At 38.0% G+C, this 21,790-nt stretch overlaps 14 protein-coding genes and 1 non-coding gene across 15 annotated transcripts; 8 read left to right on the top strand and 7 right to left on the bottom strand.

Moving 5' to 3' along the window:
• Positions 1 to 12: 12 nt before the first annotated feature.
• On the top strand, positions 13 to 1,209 carry NESG_01263 (uncharacterized protein; the record flags this gene model as incomplete). The annotated part of the gene is made up of 1 exon (XM_053048897.1): positions 13 to 1,209. The coding sequence occupies one exon, from the start codon at positions 13 to 15 to the stop codon at positions 1,207 to 1,209; it is 1,197 nt and encodes a 398-aa protein (XP_052904702.1).
• A 721-nt stretch (positions 1,210 to 1,930) lies between these two features.
• Positions 1,931 to 2,845, bottom strand: NESG_01262 (uncharacterized protein; the record flags this gene model as incomplete). Its single annotated transcript, XM_053048896.1, has 1 exon — positions 1,931 to 2,845. One exon carries the CDS (start codon positions 2,843 to 2,845, stop codon positions 1,931 to 1,933), a length of 915 nt encoding a protein of 304 aa, XP_052904701.1.
• Positions 2,846 to 3,578: 733 nt separating this feature from the next.
• On the bottom strand, positions 3,579 to 4,337 carry NESG_01261 (uncharacterized protein; the record flags this gene model as incomplete). Its single annotated transcript, XM_053048895.1, has 1 exon — positions 3,579 to 4,337. The coding sequence occupies one exon, from the start codon at positions 4,335 to 4,337 to the stop codon at positions 3,579 to 3,581; it is 759 nt and encodes a 252-aa protein (XP_052904700.1).
• A 70-nt stretch (positions 4,338 to 4,407) lies between these two features.
• On the top strand, positions 4,408 to 5,655 carry NESG_01260 (uncharacterized protein; the record flags this gene model as incomplete). Its single annotated transcript, XM_053048894.1, has 1 exon — positions 4,408 to 5,655. The coding sequence occupies one exon, from the start codon at positions 4,408 to 4,410 to the stop codon at positions 5,653 to 5,655; it is 1,248 nt and encodes a 415-aa protein (XP_052904699.1).
• Positions 5,656 to 5,928: 273 nt separating this feature from the next.
• Positions 5,929 to 7,200, top strand: NESG_01259 (uncharacterized protein; the record flags this gene model as incomplete). The annotated part of the gene is made up of 1 exon (XM_053048893.1): positions 5,929 to 7,200. One exon carries the CDS (start codon positions 5,929 to 5,931, stop codon positions 7,198 to 7,200), a length of 1,272 nt encoding a protein of 423 aa, XP_052904698.1.
• A 399-nt stretch (positions 7,201 to 7,599) lies between these two features.
• NESG_01258 (uncharacterized protein) lies at positions 7,600 to 7,818 on the top strand (the record flags this gene model as incomplete). The annotated part of the gene is made up of 1 exon (XM_053048892.1): positions 7,600 to 7,818. The coding sequence occupies one exon, from the start codon at positions 7,600 to 7,602 to the stop codon at positions 7,816 to 7,818; it is 219 nt and encodes a 72-aa protein (XP_052904697.1).
• A 17-nt stretch (positions 7,819 to 7,835) lies between these two features.
• Positions 7,836 to 8,645, bottom strand: NESG_01257 (uncharacterized protein; the record flags this gene model as incomplete). Its single annotated transcript, XM_053048891.1, has 1 exon — positions 7,836 to 8,645. The coding sequence occupies one exon, from the start codon at positions 8,643 to 8,645 to the stop codon at positions 7,836 to 7,838; it is 810 nt and encodes a 269-aa protein (XP_052904696.1).
• A 451-nt stretch (positions 8,646 to 9,096) lies between these two features.
• Positions 9,097 to 12,009, bottom strand: NESG_01256 (uncharacterized protein; the record flags this gene model as incomplete). The annotated part of the gene is made up of 1 exon (XM_053048890.1): positions 9,097 to 12,009. The coding sequence occupies one exon, from the start codon at positions 12,007 to 12,009 to the stop codon at positions 9,097 to 9,099; it is 2,913 nt and encodes a 970-aa protein (XP_052904695.1).
• An 848-nt stretch (positions 12,010 to 12,857) lies between these two features.
• Positions 12,858 to 12,939, bottom strand: NESG_01255. The gene has a single exon. It is a non-coding gene; the product is annotated as a tRNA-Leu (tRNA).
• A 76-nt stretch (positions 12,940 to 13,015) lies between these two features.
• NESG_01254 (26S protease regulatory subunit 6A) lies at positions 13,016 to 14,284 on the top strand (the record flags this gene model as incomplete). Its single annotated transcript, XM_053048889.1, has 1 exon — positions 13,016 to 14,284. The coding sequence occupies one exon, from the start codon at positions 13,016 to 13,018 to the stop codon at positions 14,282 to 14,284; it is 1,269 nt and encodes a 422-aa protein (XP_052904694.1).
• A 235-nt stretch (positions 14,285 to 14,519) lies between these two features.
• Positions 14,520 to 14,711, top strand: NESG_01253 (uncharacterized protein; the record flags this gene model as incomplete). Its single annotated transcript, XM_053048888.1, has 1 exon — positions 14,520 to 14,711. The coding sequence occupies one exon, from the start codon at positions 14,520 to 14,522 to the stop codon at positions 14,709 to 14,711; it is 192 nt and encodes a 63-aa protein (XP_052904693.1).
• Positions 14,712 to 14,796: 85 nt separating this feature from the next.
• NESG_01252 (uncharacterized protein) lies at positions 14,797 to 15,222 on the bottom strand (the record flags this gene model as incomplete). Its single annotated transcript, XM_053048887.1, has 1 exon — positions 14,797 to 15,222. The coding sequence occupies one exon, from the start codon at positions 15,220 to 15,222 to the stop codon at positions 14,797 to 14,799; it is 426 nt and encodes a 141-aa protein (XP_052904692.1).
• A 16-nt stretch (positions 15,223 to 15,238) lies between these two features.
• Positions 15,239 to 15,856, top strand: NESG_01251 (uncharacterized protein; the record flags this gene model as incomplete). The annotated part of the gene is made up of 1 exon (XM_053048886.1): positions 15,239 to 15,856. One exon carries the CDS (start codon positions 15,239 to 15,241, stop codon positions 15,854 to 15,856), a length of 618 nt encoding a protein of 205 aa, XP_052904691.1.
• Positions 15,857 to 17,244: 1,388 nt separating this feature from the next.
• Positions 17,245 to 19,764, top strand: NESG_01250 (uncharacterized protein; the record flags this gene model as incomplete). The annotated part of the gene is made up of 1 exon (XM_053048885.1): positions 17,245 to 19,764. One exon carries the CDS (start codon positions 17,245 to 17,247, stop codon positions 19,762 to 19,764), a length of 2,520 nt encoding a protein of 839 aa, XP_052904690.1.
• Positions 19,765 to 20,196: 432 nt separating this feature from the next.
• Positions 20,197 to 21,486, bottom strand: NESG_01249 (uncharacterized protein; the record flags this gene model as incomplete). The annotated part of the gene is made up of 1 exon (XM_053048884.1): positions 20,197 to 21,486. One exon carries the CDS (start codon positions 21,484 to 21,486, stop codon positions 20,197 to 20,199), a length of 1,290 nt encoding a protein of 429 aa, XP_052904689.1.
• Positions 21,487 to 21,790: the final 304 nt, after the last annotated feature.

Raw genomic sequence — 21,790 nt, 5'->3', positions numbered from 1 at the left:
TCCGAAAAATGGATGGAGACACAATGGGCTAAGACACTGCAGAAGCAGAGGCAAGAACTTACGCCTGTATTTGCCTTGTATGAAGGCAAGATGGAAGCCTCCTTTGAGGATACTCATGTGAAGGAAAGCGTATCTGACCTAATTTCCCTGTGGAATAACTACCTGAGATTGTGGGATGAGATGCAAAGGGAACAAAATGAGAATAAAGACATATCTGCACGGCTTCAGACATATTTTGAACAAATCACATGCAAGCTGTCTGAGCTGGGGGAAGTCTTGTTTACACTTCTGGACGAACTGGAATTAGTCCAGTTTATGCAGAAGTATAATGACTTTGAGAAGGTGCAGGAGAAAATATGCATAAGTGCATGCTCAATTATGGCACTTAACAGGAAGGCACTTACAAGTGACTTGCTTGTTTCCCTGGGGCAGGTGGAATATACCTTATACAAGTGTCTTACAGAGGGACAAAAAATAGCTGGTCTTAAGGGGATCCATGAACAAGGGTGGATAGACCCTAAGCAGTACGGGATACTTAAGTATCTGTACAGATACTGCAAGTACAGCCTGAAAGACTACTTATATATGTATAAGCTTGTTACGGTTACCATACACCAGCAAAAGAATGTAATATTCAATATGGAGACAGTGCAGCAAATGTACTCATCCTTTGTACGGGAGACAATATCCCACTTTATGCCTGGAAATTTAATGGACACGCATTATAACATATACAATGAATTGGTTATAGAAGAGAAGATACAGCACCATGAGTTCTCTATTTCCCAAAGAAGGACAGGAATTGATATGATTATAGAATATCTTAAGAGAATTATACATGAAGTAGATATAATAAACTGGAGTGTAGGGAAGGAGGCAAAGAATATTATTAACATGGAAAAGTCCGTTCATGGAAAGTCAGACCTCTCCATGAAAAAACTATTTTCACTCTTTGAAGGCGCGTGCACAAAGTTGAAGGAGTATGAGGCGATGCTCTTTAAGTATTCTAAGCTAACTGTTGCATCAAAGAAGTCCAGCTCGTTTCCTAATAGGCTTGTCCAAATAAAGGCATTAGACTTTAATTACTTGGTCATTGAGGGCCACTTGAAAGAGCTGAAAAATGATGTGCATCTTTTGTATACTGCATCAAAGGAGATATACAGCAGAAGAAATCATATTTACAGCAAGACATCTTCTGATGACCCTTAATTATTAAAATAAAGCATAGTTAAGTTATTCTTTGTGCGCACAAAAATGCGCACATGCTTTCTATTAAGTATTTAAGTGAAATATTAGCCAAAAGTGGCTGTAATTTGGTCTTGAATGGAATCTCATTATTTATTCTTTATTCTCTGGGAATTTTACATGCACCAGAGCTACTGGATGGGCTTCTTGCTTGGTGTATGATGGTTCTTGAAATATTGCAGTTTTTTCAATTTTCCAGATCTCTCTCTATTATTTGTGTTTATTCCCCATATAGAAGAAAAGTCTTCACAGAACAGAAGACTTGAAGGATTTTATATTATTATAAAAGAGATAAAATGCAGATTAAAACAATCAAACACCATAAAAAACACTAAAGAGTGTCTGTTTCGCATCTCTTACGGGATGAGCACACAAATAGCTTCTGATTGGTGCTTTCAAGGACCAGTCTTCTTCGGAGTACAGTCCAAACGAAAGAAAGTGAAGGATACACTTTACACTAGTAGAATTATATCTGGTTATAACACACCATAAAGACTAATATACACTGGCATTCGAAGACACAGAAGTGTTATAGCTCAGTAAGGGAGAATATGAATGTTTTTGTTTTGTTCTCTGTGGTCGGTAGAGTTTTATAGGTATCCTCTCTGACAGAATCTTATTCAAACATACCCTTCATTAAAAAAACGTTAGGAGTAATATACTGCATGCGCAAACCATCTGTAAATTAATTTGCTGGTGCAGGATTGCTTCCTCCTAAGATGTTTCTGACACTTTGCTCAATTGATCCAGCTGTTGTCTCTGCAGGTGCCTGTCCCCCGCCAGAAGTACTTCCATCTGTGCCGGATGAAGCACCAGAATGCGCTGCTTTGTAGTTTAAAATAGCCATAAGCACAAAAATAACAAACCCACCGAATAAAACCAAAACTACAACTACCACCAAGAAGATAATAATCGAATAAAAAGTCATTTTCCCAAGTCTAGCCCACTTCTGATACTTTTCTGCCGATTTTAAGTCTTGGTCTGCTTTCTTTGCCTTTGCTTCTGCGTGCGTTGTGTGAATTGCAATTTTGTCGACATCTCTGTCTTTTTCGTGCACTAGTAGGTTAAGATCCTGCGTCATTTTCATGACATTTTGGATTCCTGCAGAAATATGCTTCACGCTTTTCTTTCTTTCATCTGCATCTCCTTTCCCTCCATTTAGGAAGGGTATTTTTGGTGACTCGCTGTACTCTACTGCTTCTAATTCTTCTTTTGTTGCTGTTGGCTTAGCTATAATATACTGCGATTTAAGCCTTTCTCTTTCCTCTGCACTAAATTCGCTTTGTGTTGTGCTGAATTCCTCAATGACTTTTTTTGTTCTTTCCACCAGAGACTTCACTTGCTGCTGCTTTGTGTGCAGTTCGTGCTGCGTCTTTCCTCTGAGTTTTCGCTTTATCTCGGTTATTCCATCCTTTACCTCCGAGATATTCTCAATGAAGTCATTACGAAGACCTGCTAAGTCGTCTCTGAGCTTTTTAGACTCTTTTTCCTCTGAGACTCCGCTTACACGCCGCGTGAGGTAGTTCATTTTATCGAGTGACTCCTTGCACGCTTCAATCTTCATGCTTGCACTGTCCACTTTATCCAGGAACTTTTGCATTGTTTGTTTACAGTGTCACCCAGAAATTCACTCTATGCTTTGATTGGGCCTTTCATTTACTCTAAAACACTTTTTCAATATATGTGTAGCCAGAAAGGACACGTACACCGAGCACTGACTAAATCACACGACACGTTGTATTATGACTAAAACCCATGTAAATATCCTGATTTGCACTGCATCTTGCCATGGAAACCGAGTAGATCAAAAATAACCCGAAACTAAACCCGAATAATTTTATTCTTATTAATACGCTGTGCTTCAGAAGCACGGCCTTCTAGTGGAATAATTTAATCCTCTTAAATTTTCCATTAAATAGGTGAAGACTAAAACTTCAATAAATGAACATACTAGCATGGCAAAAATGATTATACAGCTTAAATGGCCATGCTATGTATATTCCTTATAGTAAGTTACGCCAAGTATACATATTTATGTACTAAATATCTATAATAATTTCTGCACAAAGTTCCCAAAAATTCAAGAAACCCCTTTAGAACCCCTAAAACCACAGGATAATTAGAGCCATGCCCTAGCATGCAAGTATTTATCTGGAAAAGCACACAAGAAATCAATCCTATACAGACTTCATGGATTCTTACTATTTTTCCAGCCTAAAATACCCTAAATACACGCCAAGCACTCCTTCCACATGTAATTTTATGCATTATTTGAGAACTTCCAAAATATAATCCAAACCCAATATAATGCGAATGACCAGGTCTAGCGAACTTCAAGGACATTTCTTCATTTCTAGCACTTCGGAATTGGCCCCACTCTCTCCTGCCTTAGTAGCAGGACTGTCTGAGCCCTCTTCAATTAATTTCTTCTCTTTTCCTTTTAAAGTTATGTGCGTAATGTAAGGTATAGTTATGCCTATTAAGTACCCCACTAATACATCGACTTCATCATGTCTATTATCCCATATCCTGCTGATGCACACAAAACATCCTACAACTATAGGCACAAATATCCCAATGTACAGTAAAACACTGCGCACCAATGGCTTAGGCGTGTCTTTCACTGCCATCCATGCATGGTGCACTAAATAAAACACCAAAGCCATGGAAATTGAACTGTGCCCAGAGGGAAATGACCTCCTCCCCTCCAAAATAGCATGGGCCTTGAGATTCTGCAGTATTCTATCGTTATAATCCGGTCTCTCCTTGCCAACTGCCCACTTTGCAGCAGCCGTAATAATAAAAGTCGCATTTATCCCAATGTAAGCATCCAGCAAAATATCCAGACTCCTCATCTTCTTATTATGCATGTTCACGGTCACAATCTGCAACAGAGGCAGCAATAAAACAGTAGCAAGCACGACATACTTGAATTTCACTGTTTCGTTCCAAGAATACAGCATGTTTGGGCGTACACTCTTAAAATTCATAAGAGTAAGAGGTACTAACCGCGTAAATATATACCCGGCCCCAAACAGCACTAAAATAACTGCCATTTTAACGAAAATCATTCTTCCACTACTTCCCCGCATTTTTCTGAAAAAATGAAACAATTTACCGCCAATTTATCTCAAGTATATAACCAAGCAAAGAATTTAAAGCATGCTAAAAAGAGTTCTAGAAGACATAACAAACATAAACCATACGAATATCAGGGTGACCATAAAAAAGGAAGAGAAGCCAATTCGCAGGGAAATACTCAAGCCATACATAGAATACGTAGACACATACTACAGTCACCTAAATAGGGTTCTTGCAACCATAAAAGAAATAAATAAGAAATATGAAGAAGTAAAAGAAATAAAACTCCATGAAGAAGTGCAGAAAGCAGAGACCGAGAAGACACTGACTAAAAACAAGAAGATATCCAGTATATTCGCAGTAAGCCCAGAAGTATCACAGAATATGACAAATCTCTTCAATGGAAGCACAAATTCACTCTTCACAAAGGACACTGCACTGCAGAATGCATCAATCCTAGAGGGCTCCATACAGGATCTTCTGAAAGCAAATTCAATTCGCATGAGAGAAGAAGGAGAAGAAAATATAAAAAGAAAATTTACTGAGAAAGAGCAAGAGGAAGATCCTGTTGTAAAGAAGACTAAGGAGAATCAAGAAGCAGAGCAAGAAGATACTCCTGTTGTAGAAAGGACTAACGAGACAATCTCAGCAACAAAAAGTGCTAAGGCAGCAGATGCATCCTCAGATGAAATTGACCTAGAGATAGCATCCCAGGAAGAACAGAATGAAATACAGGTGGGTGCAGGGAGTAAGTCTAAAATAACCATGCAAATGAGACAGACCCTTCTGGAGTGGATGTATGATGTAAAGGTAGACTATAAATTGAACAGCACAATATACCAGACAGCAGTCAGGATAGTCGACAAATACTTCCTTCTCTCTGGGCCTTCCAAAGAAAAGTACCAATTAATTGGGGCAGTGAGCCTTTTTATTGCAAACAAGCTAGTAGCATGCAAGTCAAGAACCCTCAAGGCATATGTAGATGTGTGCGATGGTGCTTATACACAGGATGAATTCCTGTCCTGTGAGAGGGATATTCTGATGCGCCTTGCAGGTTTCCTTAACTTCTTGCTTCCTTTGCACATAATCAAAGAGGACAGGCAGCTAGTCGGAAATTCACTCTGCGAATATGCCAGTGAGGCAGTTCTACTGGACGCATCATACGCATGCATACGGCCCATGGAGATATCGCAGTTTATTGAGTCAAATGTATCCATGGCCCTGGAAGGAAGCACGCCCTCCTGTATATTCACTGACCTATTAAAGAAATCTCCCGTCCTTTTGGCACAGCAGATAAAACAAGTCAGGGAATTAGTCGCACAACTGTAAGAGAATAAATGTAACTGAATTATAGCCTGGTATAGCCCGTTTATAGCGTATTTTTAGTTTGTCTTTTGTAAAGGATTTTCAGAAATTCCCCAGCACAAGAATACTCTAATTATTTAGTAGTAGTAGAACAGAAATATTCTTTAACCCCAATACACCCCAATATACCCTAATATACTCCATATAATCCGCTTCACATTTAGATAGTCCGTTTCACAATAATATTCCTTCTAAAGTGTTTTATCCCCCATAAAAGCAAAAGACAAAAAGTGTTTCATGAAAATCCCCAGGAAAGTACTCTCCAAAAGGATTCAGTTCTTTGTGCTTTCTTCCCTAGCACTTTTCTTTTTCTTTTTCGCATACGACAGTCCTTCACCCATGTTCACCGGGCTAGAGGCCACTTTTGGCCCAGGATATGCCAGATACCACAGTCTCCTGTACTCCGCATACGCCCTCCCAAATCTTCTTCTCCCGTTGCTTTTTAACCTCTCCGCAGAATCTGACCATAATAAGCTATTTTACACATACGGCCTAATTGTCCTAGGACAAACCATAACATCAATTGGTGCCTGCCTCCAGATATTCGAGTGCATCCTGGCAGGCCGCTTCATTATTGGCCTAGGCGGAGAGAGTTTCACAATCATCCAGAATAAGATGCTTTCTTCCCTCTTTTACTCCCACGAGCACGGCAGAATATTCGGGCTTAGTCTAGCCATAGGCAGGCTAGGCTCAATATTAGCCTATCTCTTGCTGGGCACCCTAATTGAAAAGGGCCTAATCTACTGCTCCCTACTGACTACCTGTCTAATTTGGCTTGGGGGTGCACTAATTATGTGCATCTGCAGGAAGGAATATATTAGCACATCACAAGAACCAGAAATAATTGAAGAACAAAACACGCACCATCTATTGCCATTTTTCATTGGAATGGGTGTGCTGCTTGCCTGTTCCATCTCCATATTCTCCAGTAATAATTCTGCCATCTTGCAGCGCAGGCTTAATTTAACCTCAAAGCAAGCTAGTAGGGCTCTTGCCTTGCAGGAAGTGGTTGCCTTAGGGTGCACTGTTGTAATTAGTATTATAACAGATAAATATGGGCACAGACTTAGCTGTATATGCTTAGGCAGTATATTCCTGATATTCGGACACAGTATGATATTTTATTCTATTTCTATCTCTTATTTGCCCTCTTTCCTGCTGGGTCTTGCTTCTGGCATGCAGACGTGCAATTGGCCTTGCTATCCCTTGCTGCTTTCCCCAGATAAATTAGGCATAGGACTGTCTCTTTTGTCTTGCTCTATTAATCTTGCGTATTCCGTGTGTCCCCCAATTATCAGCAGAATAACGGACAGTGCATTTAAGGCATCTGAATATTACAGTATACTATTTGCGACTACGTCTGCTGCCATATCCGGCTACATTATACTTGCGAATACATGGCGTGGCTACGGGTTAAATGGCACCTCGCATTATAAGGTGGTGAAGACTGAGTTAGACGTAATTACATCAAGTGCAGCCACTCCCGTATTAATAAGGGTGGGGGCATAGTGGGGGTTTAGTATATTTAGTGGGTATTTAGAGTGAGTATTTATAATAATAGTGGGTTGTTAGTGTGTTTATAATGGTATTTAGTATATTCTGGTTATTAGTACATTTAGTCTAATTGATCTAGTTACAACAGTTATTAGTGTAATTTAGTGGATTATTAGTGAGTTTAATCTGATTATAACGGTATTTAATGGGCTTATTAGTCGGTTTATAATGGGTATTAGTGTGATTTAGTGAATTTAGTACAATTACAACAGGTTTAGTCTATACACTACTATTCACACAATTACTAGTAGAACTACAACGGGTTTAGTCTATAAACCAATTATCACACAAGTTAGTCTATTATCCAATAATCCCTCTATAAACCGTAAGACGCAAGAAATAAATTTACAAGAAATGGACAAAAAGAAAGAGTACGAAGAAGAAATTGGAAGTATACTAAGAAAGGTAATGGAAACAAGTTATCAAAGGAAAAGGAACTCAGAGAAGATCTTGTCTTTATTGAAAAGTATCCGGGAAGAGACAGAACCAGAAGAAGTTAGTCAGTCACTTATAACCGAGTATATGTCACTTAGGGAAAGAGTCTTAAAGAATCTGGGCGTAAATGAGAAGTAATTTTCAGTGAAGTTGGTTTATTTTTTGAATGTATTTAAAAGTGTATTCTTCCCTTTCTCCAGGCTATTCTTAAGGCGGTCTGTCACAGTTTCCTTTGGTGCATCTGCACTCCCAATAAAGTTCTTTCCTTTAACTATTTCTTGTTTTGTTTCATTCTGTGGGTCATCTGTTATGACGCGTGAATTATTTCTTCCTGTTTGCTTTGCTAGGGTAGATTCTTCTGTCTGTTTTGTCATGTCCTTTACGTTCTTGAACATGCCTAATCTGGAGATGGCACTTGCATCATCTGTTTGTATCCTGCCTGGTACTCTTCTGATTGTCTTTTTCTTTAAGATTTCTTCTTGTCTTTCTTCTTGTTTTTCTTCTCTTTCTTCTGGTTCTTCATCACTGCCTGCGTCATTTTCTGTGAGGAATTTGAGTTTTGACTTCCTTTGGGTCTTTTTAGTCTGGTCTAGTGGGGTATTCTTGAGGGTGGGTGCGCTTGTGATGGTTTTCTCTTTTATTTTCCCTTCTTTCAGGTCTTTTGCGTATTCTTTTGCGAGTGCTGTCTTAAAGAAGGCTGGCTTTAGGTCTTCCTTTGACTTCTTTGCGTACCAGTCCAGGAAGAGGGAATTGCTGCCTGTTATGAAGGGGTGCAAGAAGTCGTCGTCAACTTCATCGAGAAGGAGTGACTTTACGGAGCATACGCTTGTTCCTAGTTCTCTTATGCCGCCTGCGCACTTTGTGCATGCTAGTATGGCGAAAGGCAGGCAGCCCCAGCTTGGGTTTTTATTTCCGCAGAGGATGCAGTTCTTATTTCCGCTTTTATTTATTATCCTTTCATTCATGGAAAATTAATATTTGAAATATAAATAGCACGGTGATAGACTTAATATGCCAGGATATTTGAAGGAGATAATTCCAGGTAAAATTCATTTTGGAGGAATCTTGCCGAGTTCTATCGTGTGAGATTGAATATTTAGGAGGCTTGAGTGAATTTTAGGTAAAATATAAGCCACCCTAAGACATGCAATAGTACAACAAGAAGCAAACCCACCTGGATATTTATGCATGGCAAGCACACTCTGCATAATATATGGGGTTTAATCCGGTGGGAATGTGGTTATAGCTGAAATTTTTAAAAGATAATTATGAAGACCCCTAATAAACCAATAAAAATGCGCATCCTCCAACATACTGTCTTCCCACAGCACATCCCCGCCCTCTGTGCACTCCCCTATACTCAATCCAGTCCATCAGCAGGTAATGCATTTTATTAATTTTTCATCTCACAAAAACTCACAAGTAAAGAGAGTTAGCAAAGACAATATCCCTCTTAACCAAAGAGATTGCAGCAGAGAACTTATTCTCCATCTCCACGTTCCCAATGACCTTTGAGGCCCGCGACATTTCCTTAAGAACTTCCTCCAGGCGCCTAAAGCACCGTATTATGCTCCCTTCAAATACTTCCGTTGTCTCGCATATTTCCGAGAAACTGTACCCTTCTGTCCACCTGTACACCACATCCATCAAATTACAGCAGAACTTCTCCGTGTACTCCTTTGCCTTAAAGTTCATGTCGAGCCTTTCAAACTCAGAGACCAGTCTATCCACTGTCTGCGTAAGAATCTTCAGTGCACTCTCAGACTCTGGCGTAAGACTAATTTTATCTGACTTGTCATCAAATACCACACAACTAAGCAACGAGCATATGCGCCCAGGTGACAGCTTGCTGAATTCGTTGTTGAAAAGCATTTCCGTCAGAAGCAGTTCATCACCACTGCTTATTTCACTTGCCACCTTCCCTTTAATAAGCACTTCCTTCTGGGAGAGATAAGAAAGACCCTGCAGTATGCGTCTCTTATTATTATACTCATCTATCATGACAAGACGTGTCTGCTCTTTCTTCTTCCCCAGGGCATCAATTTCCTGCTGTACAGCGTGCATGTAAAATAGGTCATCAATGGCCTTGAATACAGCAGTCTTATCCTGTGAGTTTAATGGGTATATGTATGTGGTGTATATTCTGTCTGCAGCTGTCTCCAGCCTAACTGCCATTTCTGCAAGTTCACTGGATATGCCTAGTTCATTACTCGCATAGAATGAGAGTGCATTTATGTCAGCACTTTTTGAAGAGAAGAACTCCCTGAACACTTTTGTCTTTGACTTTTTAGACTTAATTTCAACGGATGATTTTGATATTTGCCGTATGCAAGATACGTCTATTTCCAAGACACTTTCTTCTTCTGTCATAATAATAAGTGCACTCTCAGAGTATTCCACAAGAATTGCAAGTGTTCTACGGGGACCAGTGACTGCATCTACGTACTCCACTGTTATATCTGGCTGCATATTACGTGTCTTGGTCCGGGGTATTTCCACCTCAAGTATTCTACCTGGAACAAGCAGTCTTCTTAGGGCACTCTGACTGGGTGTGCACTCCTTCCTGGCCTGTCCTTCCTGCTGTTTTATTTCGCAGTACTTCTTAATCTGTGCTATTTCCTGTATATTTGCAGTTTCTGCTGTGTATTCTGCGTGTGCAGCAGACAGTCCATCTATATACTTAGTCATACGCATATACAGTGCCTTTCCCTGCATCTCATGCCTAAACTGCAGGAATGAGTGCTTTATGACGTGGTCTTCCTGCATGCCGTCCAGCCTGAGTATATTCAGGATGGTGTTGTACGACAGTTTGAATGCACTGTCCAGTGTATTAGATGGGCCGTGCAGAACCTTCCTTATTTCCTTCTCAGTGAGGGTCATTGTAGATTCTAGTGCGAGTATTACATTCCCTATTCTGTCTGTACCCCTACGGCCTGCCCTGCCACTCATCTGTATATATTCCCCACTAGTGATGAATCTTGTCTGCACTCCGTCAAACTTCTTTATACTTGTGAATATGACTGACTTAGCAGGCATATTTAGTCCAATGGAGAATGTCTCTGTGGCAAAGAGCACTTTAAGAAGGTTCTCTTGGAAGAGTATTTCAATGATCTCCTTTACAATGGGCATGAGACCAGAGTGGTGTACGCCTATGCCCCGTAGTAATAGTGCCTTTAGTCCTACTATCTGCGGGAGTGTTCTGTCTTCTTCTCTCAGTGTATTCAGTGCATTACTGAATATAGTGCTGATCATATCTTTCTCTTTGTCTGTGTTAAAGTCAAATTCCTTCTCAGTGAGCATTGCGTATGACTCGCACTCCTTCCTTCTGAATGAGAATATGATTGTGGGCAGGTTATTAGTCTGTCTTAGTATACGCAGTATATCTACCACATTAATTGTCTCTCTTCTTCTGTTGTAGCCCTGACTAATCTCTGGTCTTCTTTGTATGCGTGGTATATTCTTAGTCTGGAAAGTACCTTCTTTATCGACTATTACGAATAATTGGTCACTGACTGTCTTAAGTTGGTCTGTATTTCTGTGGGTTATTTTGTTCCCTGGCGTATTTACGTATATATAGTGCTCTAGTGGTGTAGGTCTTTTCTCTGTATATATTACGTGGCAGGGCTGCTTGTGTATGGAGACTATCCACCTGGCAAATTCCTCTGCATTAGGGATAGTTGCACTTAAGAATATAAATCTAATGGAAGGCGGCAGTAATATGATTGTTTCCTCCCATATGACACCTCTCTCTCTGTCTCTCATATAATGCACTTCATCAAATACAACAAAGTGCGTCTCTCTGAGTATTTCTGTTCCCCTGTATATCATATTCCTTAATATTTCTGTTGTCATGACTATGCATGTGCTATCTGGGTTTAGTGTGACATCTCCTGTCATCAGTCCTACATCACCAAATTTCTCGTTTAGTTCTCTGTACTTCTGGTTAGAGAGTGCTTTAATGGGTGAAGTATATATGACCCTTTGTTTCCTTTGTATAGACAAGTGTATGGAGTACTCTGCTACTAGTGTCTTACCTGCACTAGTATGTGCACTGACTAATAGACTTTCATCTCTCTCCAGGCACTGCAGTGCTATCTCTTGGAATTTGTCTAATTTGAAGGGATATTCACACTGTATAGGTATATTAGAGTCTTTTATAGATTCATATGGGAATGTATCTGGGATTATTGCAGTGTGCCTGACTGTATTATATCCATCATTTGATTCTACGAAGGAATCTACTTCTATTGCTGTATCCAAGAAGGTCTCTTCCACATTTCTGTGCACTTTTGTTTGTGCTATGTCCAGGAGGGTCTGTGATGTCTTCATGGGAGACAAAAAAATAATAAATTTATAGTCACTGAAGAGGCATAGAAGGAGAGGGTCTTAGTCTATATTATATCTGGGCGGTTATCACTGCATATATATGTATATACTAAGAGTATTTAGTAGGGGGGTATATTAGCCTATATTATATCTGGGTGTATATTATATTAAGAGTATTTATTAAGTATATTAAGTATAAGGTGGGTTAGTCTATATTATATCTGGGTGTATATCAAGTGTACTAAGAGAATATATTAAGAGTCTTAGTCTATATTATATATGGGTATTTATTACTTAGTATATTTCTACTGTTGTCTCTCTTGTATTTTTATTAGACATGTTTATTACTGTTAGTCTACGCTTATTTATAATATTATAGTATTATAGTGGATAGTAGTAGACTAGTAGTATAGTAGACTAGTGCGTAGTAGAATATTTCAATATTTTCATGCTATTGTATATAGTAGTCTACTAGTCTACATGAAATATTTATAGTATTATATAGTAGTATACTAGTAATATACGAGATATTTCAATATTATAGTGGGCAGTAGACTAGTAATATACGAAATATTTATAGTATTATATCTAGTAGACTAGTCTTCTAGTACAACCAAGAACCTTTCAATATTTCGGGTTATGTCTAGTCTACAGTCTTCTAGTATATAAGAATATTTTTATGCAATTTTAGTAGTAGACTAGTGCGTAGTAGACTAGTATACAAGAATATTTATAATATTGTATAGTGGTATACAATGGAATATTCAATGAGGATGGAATATAATTAGTGTACTATAGACACATATACACTACTGTAGTACTACTACGTGGGGGTGGGGAGTATAAAAATATGATCAGAGCGGGATTCGAACCCGCGCCTCCGAAGAGACTAGAGCCTTAATCTAGCGCCTTAGACCACTCGGCCATCTGATCCTACGCCTATTAAAAGGGAGTACATCCACAGTACTATAATATAAATAAATATATATAGGAATATTTCTGTTTATTTATGACTGAAGAGAGTGCATTAAAGGAGCTCCAGGAGACACATCCAGAAATATTCGCAGATAACCCGGATGAGATAAGGAATAAAACGAGAATGATTGAAAATGAAATAAGAATGCTCAGGAGCCACATAAATGCAATAACATACGATTTTGAAGCAAAACGAGAGAAGATACAAGAGAACGTGCAAAAGATAGAACTAAACAAGCAACTACCCTTCCTAGTAGGGAATGTAGTAGAAATATTAGACCTAGAAGAGAATAAACAAGAAGAAGGCTCTAATATAGACGAAACAATAAACAAAAAAGGACTGTGTGCTGTAGTTAAGACATCAAACAGAGTCACCACATTCCTGCCCTTTGTAGGCCTAGTGCCAGCAGAAGAATTAAAACCAGGTGACTTAGTGGCCCTGCACAAAGAGACCAATATAGTATTTGAGAGACTGGAAGATGACTTTGATATTCGTGTTAAGGCAATGGAACTTGATGAGAAACCAACAGACTCCTATGAGGACATAGGTGGACTAGAGAGACAGATGGAAGAATTATACGAAGGAATTATTCTGTCCATCACGCACCCAGAGAAATTCAAGAAACTAAATATAACACCCCCCAAGGGCATACTAATGTACGGCCCACCAGGCACTGGTAAGACACTCATGGCCAGGGCGTGTGCTGCTAAGACGGGTGCCACTTTCCTTAAACTGGCAGGCCCACAGTTAGTGCAGATGTATATAGGGGATGGTGCTAAGTTAGTCAGAGACGCATTTGCACTTGCCAGGTCAAAGGCACCTGCCATTATATTCATTGATGAAATAGATGCAATAGGCACTAAAAGAAGTGACTCAGACAGCACGGGTGACAGGGAGGTGCAAAGGACCATGTTGGAACTGCTTAATCAGTTAGACGGGTTCTCTGGCACGCCCAATATAAAGGTAATTGCAGCCACTAATAGGATAGACATATTAGACCCTGCACTACTGCGGTCTGGTAGGTTTGATAGGAAGATAGAATTCCCACTGCCAAATAAAGAGGGCAGGAAGAGGATACTGCAGATACATTCCAGGAAGATGGCAATGGACCCGAATGTAAACCATGAAGAATTAGCACGGTCCACAGAGGGATTTAATGGGGCACAGTGCAAGGCAGTCTGTGTTGAGGCCGGGATGATTGCACTCCGGGCAGGCAGGAATATGATCACGCAGAATGACCTGATTGATGGGGTGCAGGAGATCCTTGCCACAAAGAAGGCAAGTCTGCACTACTTCTCATAATCTTCACTTTGTATGGGAGGTTGTGGGTGTGAAGGGATTTTATGGAGAAGGGGAAAGTGCTTCTTATGCTTCTAACAGGGAAATTTATGAAGGCTCTTGTGAATTGTACTTTACCTTGTAAGAGGAAGAATTCTTTGTGCTTCTTTGTGAATCTTAGCAATCTTAATATTCTTGTGAATAATCTCATGGAATAAATTGAATATGTTCATTTATACACTTTATATACATTTTATACATGGTTATACTTATTATAATTATATATTTATATACAGATATTATGGGGACAAGACTTAATCCACTCCTTCTCGAAACTGACAGAACTTTTTCCACTTTGCCAAGACTTTTTCCGCTTTGCCATAACTTAATCCACTCCTTCCCGAAAGTGGCAAGACTTAATCCACTTCTTCCCGAAACTGGCAAGACTTAATCCACATATACTCCCAATACTCCCCCCTACTACAATATACTACAATATACTTCATATATACTCACATTATAAGAATCTCTCTAATTTATTGTCTGTTCGATGCTTGGTGTCTTCTGCTCTTCCCAAGTCTTTGCTTCTTCGCTAGCTTCTGTGCTGCTCTTTCCTTCTTTTTATGTCTTGGCTTCCCTTCTCTTGTGTCTTCTGCTGCAGAAAGTGCATTCTTTATTTTCTCTTCAACTTGCGCCTTCTTTCTTCGCTCTGTCTTTGATGGCCTCTTTTGTGCTGACACTTTCTGTGGCTTCCTGGTTTCCGTTAAATTCTCTTCAATCTGCCGCATTTCCCTCTTAGACTTCACTCTCTTCCCAGGATGAATTATCAAGGGAATATGACTCTGTTGTAATCCTGCAATTAAATTAATATATTCCATGGTTGCATGACTAAATACTCCCTCTCTCCTTATGTCTTCTTCAACGGGCACTTGTTCAATGCGTGTTATTCCGTAGTACGCCATAAAAAATTTACAAAAAATGGACAAAAGAACACTCGGAGGAAAAAAGAAGCTAGTATTTGAGCCAAAGATGCCAAGTACCCCACTAGAGGCACAGGAAGCACCCTCTACTGCAGTACCAGTTAAGCCAGAAGTAAGAAGAAGGGAGACCATTTCAAAACCCGTAAGACAGAATATTCAGCAGCCTGTGGTTCTCATGGGAGAGAAAGAGACGCAGTCATTTGTGTTCACAGGGAAGAGTACAGAAGAAATAACAAATGAAGACTTAGAAATAATTGAAGATGCGCCTATGACAGTAAATAAAGTACTAGAGACAGTAAGAAGTAAAGATATAACTGAAATAGAAGATATTTTAGTGCCTGGGCAGAATATTCTACTGCAGGTACCTAATATACTGCCTATGAATAACTGTAGATACATTAGGGGCAGACTAAGAATAGATGGGAGTGAAGTATATTTGAGTTTAATTGGGAGAATATCACAGGATGATGCACCCAAGGAGTATTTATTCAGGGTGAAGCCAGTGCGCACTGGGATGCCACAGGAATCATACTATGTGGAGAATGATAATAGTATATGTAAGATGGGGCCAGTTGAAAGTAAGTTTATAACGACTGTTGTAAGGGATAGTATATAGAGTAGACATATACTAAGTTTAGTGGGAATATATGGAGATAGACTAAGTGTAGTGGGAGTATACTAAGTGTAACAGTAGTATACTAATTATAACGGAAGTATATAGATTGGTCTATATTGTAATGGAAGTATACGAAGTATACTAATTATAGTGTGAATATATAGATTAGTCTATATTGTAACGGAAGTATATGGAGATAGACTAAGTGCAATAGAAGTAGTCTATATTGTAACAGAGAATATACTAATATAATGGGAATATACTAAGTATAACAGTAATATAAGTTAGTCTATATTATAACATGGATATACGGTTAAGTATGCCTATATACGGCTAAATACAGATATATCTACTGCTCTTCTATATATACACTCTCCCTCTGTCTTCCTTCATACCCTCCATGTACATTCTAATTGGTGCATTTAGTTGGCGTATTGTATGGGGTTTCATCGTAATAAAATATGTTTTCTTTCTGTAAAATAAATCTGTTCATATTTAGATTAATTTATCTGAAGAGTTTTATAAATATAAGGTGGCGTACAGGAAAATAACTTAAATTGACATTTTTAGTTTCCTTGTGTATTGAGACAATTGGAGTGTGTGGTTTTAATTGGTTCTTTAATGCATGGTGTGCTTCAAATCCAGATAAACACCGGGGTATGGCATATGGTAAATAGCATGTCTTGCAGAACTGAATATATTTTAGACTAAAATTAACATGAACTAAACAACTATAAGTGTAGCAAGATGATTACTCCTGTGTATATACGCTATAATATCACTGGTACACTAAGATCTACCAGATATAACGGAGATATATCAATAAAAAGAAATTATAAATTTCCATAAAAATACAACCACATAAAACAAAAGACAGTTTATTTACCCATGCTATTTCTGTTAGTAAAGTGAATAATTGCACTTTTCTAGCAAAAACTGTTAAAAGTTATTTAAAATCACTAAAAACCCTTTGAAACACTAATAAAATACGATTAGAATGACAATGTAACACTAATATAACCCAAATCCATCAATTTACTATTAATTCACACAAACAATTCGTTATAACAATAAAACCCGAATAAAACCGTTAAAATTACTAACAACCACCAAATGGTTATACCCACAATATACTCACAATAAACCACCAATAACCCGTTAAATCACAATAAACCACCCAATATTATATAAATAATTGATGAAAATGCATGATAATTGGGCATCTATGATAATACTGTAATGATTGGTGGTAAATATGATTGGTCTGCCAGAATAACAGATATATGGTGAAAATAACGGACAAAGCAAACTAATGGCTATAATTGCAGAACAAAGGAGACAAACCCCTTAAGAAACAACTATAAATAGAAATTCATCAGAAGAAATCCATGAAGAGCGCACATACATTTGTACTACTACTTTGTTATGGGTACTTGGCCTCATTTTCCTGCAAGGCAGCAACAGAAAACCAATCTGCTGCCCCACAGATAAATTCAAGCCTACAGACCAAAGCAAGCTCAATTTACAACGAGAATGTGAACCTAAGAGAAAAATACAAAAAAGAAAGAGAGAGTAGCCTTGTCATTAGTGACGGTCTAGTCTCAGAAGCAGAAAAGATAATTGCAAGCACATGCTCCTTTGCAGATGCAAATATGCAGTTGATCAAAAAAGGCTCTGCAGCAGAAGCCAGCAGACAGCGTCTTTCCGGCTTTAAGTCTAAACTCACAAAATCCAGCAGTAATAAAAAGCCCTACGACGAATTCATGAAGACAGCAGCCTCAAAGGTAGCTGAAATCGGGAAGAAGCAAAAGACACAATGGGAAGAAATTAAAAAGGTCTTTGATGAAGAGGACAACAAAGGCTTCATAACCAGATTAAAGAGCGGCAAAGAAAACTACACTTCAAATACAGTCTCAGACGAAGAGAAAAAAGTTGCAGAAGAATACACTAAATTCATTGAGACAATCAAGCAAGGATTAGTCACAAAGGAATTACGCGTAGAAGAAGCAGGTGACATAAATGCATATTTATCTAAGTTCGAGAAATACACAAAGGACTCAACAGAAGAACACTCTAAAAAGAAAGAATCCTTCAAGGAAATGATCAATTTCTCATTGCTCCGGGAAAAGATAAAGGCAATCCTATCACACATCAACATAAATTCAACCACAGGCATAAATACAACAGGATTCGCACACTCTACACTCTTCACAGAGTCAGCCCTCATGAAAAAAGCACTAGACATGGATGAAGCATCCTTGAAAAATGAATCTTCCCTATACGATATATACACAATTATCAGCTACATGAAAACCCACATCACCATAAGAGACTTCTCTTCAAATAAAATCCTTCTCAAGGATTCTTCACTAGAAGAAATTTCTTCCCTCGTAGAAAAAAAGTTCTCTGCACTCCAAGAAGAAATTGAAGACCTAAAGAACTCAGAGGCAATCCAGAAGGATAAAATCCCAGAAGGATTCTCTGATAATTTAGATTTATTAAAGGAGTACATTGTAAAGGTACTAGATGCACTAAATAGAACCATCTCTGAGAAGACACTTTCTTCACCTGTAACTGAAAATAACACCCTCCTAAAGGAATTATCTAACAGTCAGCAGACTAAATTAGACATGCACATTGAAGAGCAGTTAGACACAGATATAGCAAAGTGGTTTGGTTTCCAGGAAGAAGAAGGTTCTGTAATAGGATACGTAGCAGGCACAATATTCAGTGGTCTAAAAGGCATTGCATATTCACCTGTTACAATTGCAAAGGGTGCCAGTAAGATGATTTTCAACACAGAATGGATGAATGTCATGGGACTAAAGGTAGAGTCAGCTGAGACTGAAAGAAAGACTAATCTAGCAGAATTAGAGAAGGCTGTAAGAAGTATCAAGAAAATGACTATTTCAATCCCATCTTTATTACTGTCTGACCCAGAGAAGATTAAGTCCTTAATGGAGTCTGCTGTCTCTGTGTCAAATTTAGTCACTTCTGCTGCATACAGCATAAAAATGCACAATTTAATGAAGGACCAGGCAGTCAAAGAGAAGGCAGAGGTATTTTCATCATACGTGGCAGAGTGCCTGGAGAAGATCCAAATGGACAAGTCAGAGTGCAGCATATTAAACCCATCTAAATCAAAGAATCTAGCAGGAATTACACAAATTAGTTTCATAACAAGTGAGAAGAAGGCAAAGACAGTCATAAATCACTTAAAAGAACTATCCCAGGAATTCTTTAAGGCAGCAAAGGGTGTGATATTTTTGTTCTCAGAGGAAGAGAAAAAAGTCCTTGAGAAGAGTGAACAGGAAATGGAGACCATAAAGACAGAAGAACTTAAGCCAGCCAGGTCACTGGATCTGGAGATGCAGACACATAAGTCAATTAGGTCATCAATTGATGGGTTAGTAGCAGAGATTGAAAGTATCTCAGAGATAAAGACAGCCAGGCAGACACTGAAGATCCATAAGAATCTATTAGCAGTCTCCCATGCAATAAATCTACTGCACTTCTACACCTCAAAGGATGCAAAGAAATTCACTGAGGCCTTGGAGGCATATAGTTCATCTGATGTGGTGAAGGAAATTGAAGAATTAAAGAAGAAGGAAGAGTCTGTTAAGGCTGCTAGGTCTGCTTCTGTAATGTGCGAGCACATTATTATTAGTTTAGGTCAGGAGATTCCTTCTGTTTTGTCTGCAATCACTGGGAAGACTTATGCAAAGGCAGAGGTACTTTCAGCTGGTGACAGTTCTGATAGTACGCCTGTTATGAGTACTACTAAGTCTGGTATTTCTGGTAGAAAAGGCAAGTTTATCATAGGATTCCTTTTGCTTGCGGTTATTGCTGCAGCTGTAGGGGCCTTCTTTTTCGTTAAGAAAGGGAAGCAGAGCAGATTGTTAGAATAAAATAAGTTTCTGTTGTAATTGTATTATTTAGTATTGGGAATATATTTTGTATTATTGGGAATATATTTTGTATAGAGTGGATTAAATTGTGGTAAAGTGGAATATATTGTGCATAGAGTGGATTAAGTCTTGTTACTTTCGGGATAGGATGGATTAAATTGTGTATTGTTGGGAATAAGTCTAGGCAAAGTGGATTAAGTTATGTAAGTGTGTCATAAGTCTTGTCAGTTTTGGGTTAGGGTGGATTAAGTTATGTAACTTTCGGGATGGGTGTATTAAGTCTTGGAATAAGTGTAAATAGTCTTGTCACCCATGTAATATATTCTGTCACCTGCGTAATATATTTTATCACCTGCATAATATATTCTGTCCCCTGCGCAATAAGTTCTGCCCTCTGCGTAATAAGTAATGCATAATAACCTAAATAACCATTTATTCATTTGTCTTGAACTGTGAGACGCGCAGAAGCATCTCTGTTCTCTTCCTGACTAAGTCATCCTCCTGCCGTGCACTCACCACAGACCCAGAATTATCAGATGCACATTCAACGGAAAGTGACCCTTTTACCGTTATTTCATTAAATATTACCTTATCTGGTAATACAATATTTGAAATATTTTTATTCACATCAGAAATAACCTTCCACTTCTCCACTAATACGCTTGCATCAATCTCATTAGGATACGTCTTCCCTCTAACTGCCATTTCCGTTAGATATTTACATTCGAAATATTTTGAATTAATATTTTGATAACGCCTTTTCACTAGGTCATTAAGTGTATTCATGCATGTATCGTATTCGTATTGCAGTTTCATCTTTGTCTTTGTTATTTCCTGTTCAAATTGTGTAATTTCTTGTTCAATTTCCGTTATTAATGAATTTGTTCTTTTTAAAACTATTTCCATTTCGGGATCTTGAGAAATTTTTGTTTTTAAATCATCACATGCCTGAATATACGTTATTAAGTTGTGATTTTGGTGCAAATTATCGTTAATCCTGCAATTAGTACACAAAGGCACACTGCAATCCGTGCAAAAATAGTCAATGACCGTTGAACTGTGGTATTTGCAATTAATAAACCGTTTTTTCCCAATTTCATTAAAATAAAACCTAGAATGCCGTTGTGTAAAATTGTTATTATGGAATAATTTGTCACAATCACTGCAGAATGCCGCCCTTTCTGCAAGACAAAAAGTAACGGAATTGGAAGTATTACAATTTTCACAGAGTTCGTTATTTTTATAATGATTTTCCAACTGAATATCATATGTAAAGTCAACTTCCCCTAATATTAACACTCTATTAATATCAGGTACAACATAACTGTAAGAAGATAACGTGTTTGTTGTTTTTGATAATTTTTTAAAATTTTTTATAACAGTTTCAATTGGTTCTTGTGAGCTGCTAATTAAAAAAGAATCATAACCGTGAGGAGTCTTACAGTTCATTGCGTATTCTGAAGAAGAAAATAACGGTGTTCCAACGGCTATTTGACAAAATAATAATTTGTGCTTTGTTTCATTTTGGTTTATGGGCAGACCCATTAAGGGTGTTATAATTGGCAGTTGAGAATCCTTAATGAAACAATGGATAATTTTTTGATTTTTGAATTTCTTAATGAATTCCAACTGATTTTTTGCAGATTCTGCGTACTTCACTGAGTTAACGGTCAGGGTCATTGAGTTCATTAGGAACCTTAGCTTGTACTCTATGTCTTCCATAAAAATAAAAATAAAATAAAATATATATTAATTAAAGTGTAATAAGTAATGCAATTTATAGCATTATTTATGACACTAGTGGATTAAGTCTTGTTATTTTGGACATAATTTATGGCACTAGGGAAATAAGTAATGGAGGAGATTGTGTTGTAAATATACATGTAATATGGACAGAAGTTTTTACACTGGTGGAATAAGTAATGTAATTTGTGAAATTATTTATGGTATGTGTGGATTAAGTTTTAGTGAGAATTGTGTTGTAATTTATTAATTAATCTGTGCACAACTTATGGTAGTGAAGGAA

The sequence above is a fragment of the Nematocida ausubeli genome (genome assembly GCF_000738915.1).
Source record: "Nematocida ausubeli strain ERTm6 chromosome Unknown supercont2.3, whole genome shotgun sequence".
Lineage (NCBI taxonomy): Eukaryota > Fungi > Microsporidia > Nematocida > Nematocida ausubeli.
The sequence above is the reverse complement of the archived record's forward strand: the minus strand, read 5'-3'. Positions and strand labels throughout refer to the sequence as shown.